The sequence below is a fragment of the Lipotes vexillifer genome, unplaced genomic scaffold, assembly GCF_000442215.2.
Source record: "Lipotes vexillifer unplaced genomic scaffold, Lipotes_vexillifer_v1.1 scaffold108, whole genome shotgun sequence".
Taxonomy (NCBI): domain Eukaryota; kingdom Metazoa; phylum Chordata; class Mammalia; order Artiodactyla; family Lipotidae; genus Lipotes; species Lipotes vexillifer.
The window spans coordinates 1,600,781-1,609,545 of NW_006781176.1; the positions used below are offsets into that span (position 1 = coordinate 1,600,781).

Here is an 8,765-nt window from a genome sequence, read left to right on the forward strand (position 1 = left end):
GGCCCACGGCCCACGGGCCCAGCGGCCTGAAGCACGCGGGATCCTCCCGGACCGGGGCACGACCCCGCGCCGCCTGCATCGGCAGGCGGACCCCCAACCACTGCGCCACCAGGGAAGCCCTATGTAAGCATTTTTAAGTGAAAAAATTGTGAAGTAAAGTTTCCATAAAATTTATTTTGAAGTTGTGAGGCTCATTTTTAAAATTACTTTTGACAAGATCCTTAATCTCTTCTTTGATCTCTTTTGAAGTTTTTCTTTTCTAATTGAAAAGAGTGGAAATATTGGAACACATATTTCTATAATTGAGGGAAAAGTACTTTGCTAAGTGACCGATCATATCACTCATTTTGAGGATTCTACTTCATAAAGGGCATGGATGAGATGATAAAAATGGACATTTTAAATACCTGAAACCTTGCCAGAAATTGCAAGAACTTTTGGATATGCCAATTAAGCAAAAGGAAAATGACACTCCATGTGCCAACAGCAATTGCACCAGATTATAGTATAATAGGAACTAAAACCTTGTGCAAAATTGTACACCATGACTTTACCTCAGGAAATAACTTTAAATTTATCAGTTGCTTGTGGGGAAGAGATAAGTGAGTGCACAATATATTGGTTCTTCTCACAGATGACACAACAGTAATTTGAACAATCCCCATGATAATTAAGTGGAGATAGTTTCTGCTTTGGATATTAGTTCTCTCATGTATTTAATCTCATTACTTGCAACTACAGCCATTTTTCAGCAGGTATGGACTGAAATACTTTGTCTGAACATGCCATTAAGGAATCAGGTTATGGGTTTTACTCCTCATGAGTCATTTAGCTTCATAGCAAGAATTTAAACCTGCTAAGATTATCCTTCCAACCTCCTTCAGATGTACTCATGATAGCTGTCTCCAGAGAAATAAACAAAAGGGTATGGAGAGATAGATCAGTGTAGATCTGGAGCTTGAGCTCCTAAAAAAAAAATCCCTAGACAAAAAGGATCATTGATGGCTTCTTTTGTAGATAACTCAGAGAATGCATTAATTTTTAACGTACTTCAGGTTTTAAAAATATACATGTTTTATTAAATAAAAATATTGCTGAACCACGACAGCAAGTCAGGCAATTTTCTTAAAGATAGAGTTTTCCAAAAGAGGGCATGCATGGTGCAATTTCGCTCTAATGAATCCTGTTAGAGCAAGGCACCTGCTATAAAGTAATCCTTTTCTGGGTTTTTTATGTTGGGTAAAAAAACACATGTAGGACTAGTATTTAGACAGCTCAAATAGGAAGAAATGTGAATGCAGTGATTACTCCAGGTACTGAAATAATTTTATACCACGGAATGGAAAAGAAAACTGAATTATTTCGGGGAGAAATATCACCTATCTTTCTATAGAGTTTTGAGTCTGAATCCACTCCCGCAGATTAATCATAGATTATTTTACCTTATAAATGTCAGTATTATGCTCCTTCTCTACCCATTACTTTTGTTCAAGTCCTCATTAATCCTACATAGATTCTCCCACAACTTACTAAATAGTCTCTAATCTTCCCTCTTGCACATCTCCTAGCCATTCTCTAGGATACAGGATGACCTTTCTGAAATATAACTTTCTCTTAAACAAATCCATTAATGTTTATCCAAACCTTTGGAAATATATTTAAACTTTTAAATTTTGGCTTCTGTTAACATTTCTTGCTCTAGTAAACTTCTTTCAACTTCCCAAATGTGACAAGTTTCTCTCGGTTTTGTTCTCTTTAACTTTTCTGCTAATCTCAACTATTCTCAAGAGAGGCTCAGGTCACCAAGAACTTCCTCTAAGAATTGTTCTTAGCTTTTGAATTTTCTTAGGGAGAGCACACACTGGCTTCAAGTTCTTTGAGCCAAGGGATGTTTCAATGTTTTTGCACCCTCAGTGCTTGGCAAACAGTGGGTGGTCTGTAAATTTAGAGCAGTGAAGTGAAACATCAGCTCCTCTCTTCAGCCTATATGCTTACTTAGAGAAGTTATCTGATCCCTAAGGTGAGTTCTGAATATGCTGACGAAGAGCTACGTTTCTGAGGCTATGGGTTTCTGTTCAAGGGTAGTAGACTCTCTTTTAAAAAAAACCAAATCTAGCATTTTATGACGCTCCAAAGAATAATCCTGGAAAGTAAAGGCAAGGCTGCTCTATGTCTTGTGTATGTAAGGGGGTGGAGTGGTGTGTATATGTGGTGGGTTTGTGGTTTGTAAACACATCAACCTGTTTTCTTTTCAGATCCTTCAAAAATGGCAATGGTAAATGAATTTCTCAAGCAGGCCTGGTTTATTGACAATGAAGAGCAGGAATACATTGTAAGTCAAGTGACAATAAAATAACTTAGTTAAATATTAAAATAGAAACTAATGTAAGTGAATGGACAGTAATTTATTTCTCTCTCATCCACAGAAAACTGTGAAAGGATCCAAAGGTGGTCCTGGGTCATCAGTGAGCCCCTGCCCTAGCTTTAATCCATCCTCAGATGTTGAGGCCTTGCATAAAGCAATCACAGCTAAAGGTAATTCTGTCTCCCCAAAACAGTCCCCTCCTAGACATTTCAGAATGGCTACTAAAAAACAGACCTGTGCAATTTAAAGAGTCTTTTGTTTTGAAGATAAAAAGATTTCCCTGTCAATGAAGATATATTTCCTTTCTCAGCACTTGGGAAATTTTGGTCAAATCGGTAGAATATCTGCTTCTACAACAGATATGCTCACAAAGCTCATTTCTAACAGGCTCAGTGCCGAGGTCAACACCTCTGCTCACATTTAGGGTTTAATCTAGGAAACAAACACTGCAACACTGAGGGCCAGGAACAATTTCTTCCTCCTTTCTCATTCAAGTGAATGGAATGTCATCCCAAGTGCTTCCCTTTGATATGCAGTATTGCATCCATATCCCAGTCTGGTAAAATTTGTACTTCTTAGTTTTGTTAAGAACTTCCTTTGAAGCATCTTGATAATGAACCACTTTATATCGGTTGTTGATGATGAAGAAAATTGATTTTAGAAGTCTAGGGGCCCTTTATTTCCAGGTGTGGATGAAGCAACCATCATTGAAATTCTGACTAAGAGAAACAATGCCCAGCGTCAGCAGATCAAAGCAGCCTATCTCCAGGAAAAAGGAAAGGTAAGTTGGACTGGTTAATTGAGATAATTAATTTCAGTCATATTTATGTTTAAGTATAGATTTTGAAGCACAGTTGCCTAGTTCTGTCAGTCTCTAACCACTGTTTTTCCATTACAACTAAGATTACTGTATTTATCTTCTTGGTTGCAATGTAATCAATTCTAGCAAATTTTCTGGTTTTATATATTGTTTTGTCATCTTGATTCTTTGCACATGTCATGTGGTGTTCTGTGTTGGAGACAAGTCTTTAACTTGAACATAACAGACATCAAGATTACTATTGGCAATAAGAAATAGGTTCTGATTGAAATGTGTCTTCTGCTATGACTTAAACTGAACTGTTTAATGTCTGAATGTAAAGTTTATACATATAATTCTATTTTAAAAGTAAGCTTTGTATTTTTATACAAAAAATGGGCAATTTTTTTAAGGAGCACAGTTAGAAAACTATTTGATGTCTGATTATAGTGCTTATTTGAACAGTGCAAATCCCAATGGCTAGAAAAGTTAATAATACATTATTTTTAAAGTATTCTTACTACTGTTTCTATTAATACACAACCCCTATCTTTTGAGCTTTGTGATTTCTTCCCTGTATAAAGGATTGAGAACCCTGTCCTTTAAAAAATTATCAATGAATTCAGTAAATTTCATTCTAATCACTCTAGATTTAAAAGATTAAGATATTAAATACCAGGTACCCTTTTCTATGTAAATGGAAGGAGCTCTAAAAAATGGTTGGGTTTAGGACTCATTAAGACTATCTAAAGATCAGGTAACACCACATTACTGTATCACCCTGCATGTTATTTACTAGAAGGTTATAACATCTCCTTGTTATAGCCCCTGGATGAAGCTCTGAAGAAAGCCCTCACAGGTCACCTTGAGGACGTTGCTTTGGCTCTGTTGAAAACTCCAGCCCAGTTTGATGCTGATGAGCTCCGTGCTGCCATGCGGGTAAATCATCTAATTTAAGCAAAACTCCTTTCCTCAAGAGAATGTCTAATCCACTCATGCCTCTTACTGTATTCTCAATAACTAGTATAGGGCCATCAATCAGTGGTTATAAAATGAATAAATAAATGAATAAATAAATGTTGGTGTTAAGAACTATGTTATTTCCACTATCTTCATGATGTTATTATATATCATAGATCTCTCTTTTTACGTATTTGCCCAAAATATTTGCTTTAAATCCATTTTGTTTTTAGAGCACTGTAATAGATAGACCTTATTGTAATTATTAAATATTGTGGATATTTACTAAACACTGTGAGAAATTTACTAAATGTCAGATTTGAACAAATTTGGGGACACAAAAACTAGTTGATATTCTTTTTTTTTTTTAATATTCTTTTTTCTTTAAACCCCACATTTGTTTATTTATTTATTTTTGGCTGTGTTGGGTCTTCGTTTCTGTGCGAGGGCTTTCTCTAGTTGTGGCAAGCAGGGGCCACTCTTCATCACGGCGCGCGGGCCTCTCACTGTCGTGGCCTCTCTTGTTGCGGAGCACAGGCTCCAGACGCGCAGGCTCAGTAGTTGTGGCTCACGGGCCTAGTTGCTCCGCGGCATGTGGGATCTTCCCAGACCAGGGCTCGAACCCGTGTCCCTTGCATTAGAAGGCAGATTCTCAACCACTGCACCACCAGGGAAGCCCAGTTGATATTCTTGAATGAAGATTTTTCTACATTTTATTCTTCTTTTTCAATTCAGGGCCTTGGAACTGATGAAGACACTCTGAATGAAATTTTGGCATCAAGAACTAACAGAGAAATCAAAGAAATTAACAGAGTCTATAAAGAAGGTAAGTTTTAATGTCCAACAACCCAAGTGCCTTAGTCGGAAAGGAAATCTGATATACTTCAGAAAAAAATTGAGTGTGGATGTTAATTATGGGGACTTTGGAAACTACATATTGACATATTTCTTCATTGTTTATCACATGTCTACCACACAGACATACTGTTACCAGACACATTAGAGCTGCTGGGGTTCAGATAAGGGACACAATTGTCTCAGCCCTCATCAAGTTTGCACTTTAATAAAAAATGTCCCTTTGGGACAAATGGCCACATATTATTGCAGTGGAAAACTCAATTCAAAGAACTGAATTTAAAGAATTTCCTAAAAACATTTCTTATCTTTCTGAGGTTTATTTCATAAAAATGTCCCGTCATCTTCCATTTTGAAAAGATAACAACAAAACACCCCAAACATTTGTCCTTGAAAAAGTACAGAGCTTGGTGCTTATAATTCTCTGATGGAAATTAACTTTACCATTATGAGCATAAATGACTCACTTACTTTCAACATCCAGATAGATCCATGGGGATGAAAGACCAGCAGTGGCTCATGTTATCTATTCAGTGAAACATCTCATTTCAGTGGTATGCTCAACACTATAAAGAGTATCTGCAAGTGGGTCCTGGGCAGTGCTGGGTCTTTACTATTTTCCTTTTCTAGTTTCCTAAGTCCCAGCTTTTTTGTTTTCCCAGCTTAATATGTAGCACCACAGAGGATATTTCTGCTTGATTTTAATACCAAACATAGAGAATACAGTAGCCCTTGTGTATTATTTTCACAGCAATCTAACAAAGGAACCAGAATAAGGAAGCTTTTAACCTCATTTTCTGCAATTCATATCTCATTATCAATATTTATCTTAAATCCATTTATCAGTGAACACCATCAAGAGGGACATTATTATTAGTTTTTTTCTTTGATAACATAGTTATCAAAGAAAACATAGTTTTCTTTGAAAACATAGTTTACAAAGGTAAATATCCATAAATTATTCCCAGTGTATAGTTCAATGACAGCTTATTAAATTGTTCTGTCTTCTAGTGAATTATAAATTCAGTTAATTTTTTGCTAATATGGCATAATTTTGCAAGTTAAGTATGGGTGTTTAACAAAAGTTTTACATCTATATCTAAGGTAGACGGGTACACATACACATATACATGCATAACTAAAATATATTAAATATAAGATATTTATCATTTTTTAAGTAAATAAATACTCTGTGTTCAAGCAAGTTCCTCTGGTTTATTCTTTTAAATAACTGTTCTATTCATCTCATTGCTTAAATTCTGGTATGTTTTATTTCAGAATTGGTTATTTAATAATGTACACGTATGCAATTTATTCTCGTTAGCAAAAGCTTTAGGGCTATAGCTTTTCACAGTATTATCTAAATTGTTTTAATTGCTTTATAGGCAATAAATTTGATGATCAAAAATTTTGCTTGCTCTGATTCCTCTATTTTTATTAAAAAATGATAATATTTGAAATGTGTCCCATAAGTCATTGAACACTTGGCATTGCAAATTATGAGCCAATATAGAGATGTCAGGTATTATTATTATCACCATTACTTATCACTAGTTTAATACAAAATATACTTTTCTTATTTCTCAGAACTGAAGAGAGATCTGGCTAAAGACATCACCTTAGATACATCTGGAGATTATCAGAAGGCTTTGCTTTCTCTTGCAAAGGTATAACTCAAATAGTTCAGGAAATTCCTCTTCTTTTACGAAAAGTAAAATCTTAGATTTTGTCTCTCTAGAAATGAGCAATTCATTCCTTTTCCCGCAAAGAATATTACTCATCTGATTTTAAGGGAATTAAGTAAATCATGTGATTGCATGCTAGAAAACCACTTACAAAAGACTGGGATATTTTTCAGGGTGAACGATGTGAGGATCTTGACATGAGAGATGACTTGGCTGATACGGATGCCAGGGTAAGCAAGTACACACAAATACTCCTAGAATCCACTTTCCTACTTCAAATAGGTCCTACCTGAGGTGAGGTACCACTTGAGGGCCTCCATGTGAAAGCAAATCTGAGATCCTCCAAAAGGACAATAGTACCTAATGTCCATTCCCTGAATGATGCCTACCTTCCTGCATTCAAGCGGTCAAAGAGAGGAAATGTGGTCTTTATGTTTTCAGTAGATTGCACTATTCATGAAGCTGGAGAGGAATGAGAGAGAACAATGAGAATTTGATTTGCTCTTCCCAAGAATTTTTTTTTTTTTAACATCTTTATTGGGGTATAATTGCTTTACAATGGTGTGTTAATTTCTGCTTTATAACAAAGTGAATCAGTTATACATATACATAAGTTCCCATGTCTCTTCCCTCTTGCATCTCCCTCCCTCCCACCCTCCCTATCCCACCCCTCCAGACGGTCACAAAGCACCGAGCAGATATCCCTGTGCCACGCGGCTGCTTCCCACTAGCTGTCTACCTTACATTTGTCAGTATATATATGTCCATGTCTCTCTTTCTCGCCCTATCACAGCTCACCCATCCCCCTCCCCATATCCTCAAGTCCGTTCTCTAGTAGGTCTGTGTCTTTATTCCTGTCTTACTCCTATGTTCTTCATGACTTTTTTTTTTCTTAAATTCCATATATATGTGTTAGCATACGGTATTTGTCTTTCTCTTTCTGACTTACTTCACTCTGTATGACAGACTCTAGGTCTATCCACCTCATTACAAATAGCTCAGTTTCGTTTCTTTTTATGGCTGAGTAATATCCCAAGAATTATTTTGTTGAGAAAACAGAATTTTTATTTTACCAGGTATAAGAAAGTGGAAAGAATAAGCACATCTAATATTCTTTTAACAGTGAACATTGGTTTAGAGGTGTAAGTTTATATTGTAAAAATATTACTGTAATGACATTAAAATTATAAAAATTATAACATTTATATACTTTCAAGCACATTTATATATAGTTTCAGCGAGGTTGTTTTTATTTATACATCAATCCATTGGCGACATTAGAAAAACTGTCATTTTAGGGCCTGAAATTTTTGTTAAAAAAAAAAAACAGCTATTATTTACATATGCCTTCCTCATGGGATAGTATTCTCTACAAATTCATCACAGTGAATTAGTAAGAATGGAAACTTATTTGATCACCTCCACTCACTGTACCAGTACATTATCCTGCACATAATAAGCATTTATTAACTTTTGTTGAATGAATGCATATATATCAGATGTTTGGTTGGAAAGTCCAGAATAACTTCTTATGCCCGTTGGAAATTTGACCATTTTAATAGAAATTTTAATAGAAATTTGACCATTTTAATAGAAATTGTGCAAAGAACCAAAGTTAGCATTTGAATAGTTGCCCATAGTAAGAAATTACTCTTATTTGCTTGTGATATTTCTGAATTTGCTTTCCATTTTAAGGCTATCAGGGCTCTTAGATGTATATTTATGGCAGCTACATGGATTAGTGTGACCCAGGAAGAGGATGGTAATTAACATTTCAAAGTTAATAGAGCACGTTTGTGACAATAAGGCAGGGATTATATTTTTCATTTGCCAAAGAGGAAAATCTGTAGTTTAATAAAGTCAAACTATTTATCTAAGATTGCAGAGCTATTAAGTGGCACAGTCAGAATTTGAATCCAGAAATTCTAACATCAAAATTCAAGATCTAGGTAATGGTTGAATTTTTGACTTACCAGTACCATTTGCTGAATACTACTTTGAACAATTAAAAGTAAAATTAAAAATTAGACAATCCCTTGGAGTTGCCTTGATACAGAGTGCAATCTTTTTTTTTTTTTTTTTTTTTTTTTTTTTTTTTTGG

The 8,765-nt window shown here is 35.3% G+C and overlaps 1 protein-coding gene across 1 annotated transcript in view; it reads left to right on the forward strand.

Annotated features, from left to right (window-relative positions):
* Nucleotides 1–8,765, forward strand: part of ANXA1 (annexin A1) — a 19,002-nt gene that overhangs the window by 4,537 nt on the left and 5,700 nt on the right. Inside the window, exons 2-8 of the mRNA XM_007454503.1 lie at nucleotides 2,256–2,332; nucleotides 2,427–2,535; nucleotides 3,052–3,146; nucleotides 3,990–4,103; nucleotides 4,860–4,950; nucleotides 6,567–6,646; nucleotides 6,838–6,894. Of these exons, the coding sequence (XP_007454565.1) occupies nucleotides 2,267–2,332; nucleotides 2,427–2,535; nucleotides 3,052–3,146; nucleotides 3,990–4,103; nucleotides 4,860–4,950; nucleotides 6,567–6,646; nucleotides 6,838–6,894 (612 nt within the window). The 5' untranslated portion in view covers nucleotides 2,256–2,266. The remainder of the gene's footprint in view (nucleotides 1–2,255; nucleotides 2,333–2,426; nucleotides 2,536–3,051; nucleotides 3,147–3,989; nucleotides 4,104–4,859; nucleotides 4,951–6,566; nucleotides 6,647–6,837; nucleotides 6,895–8,765) is intronic.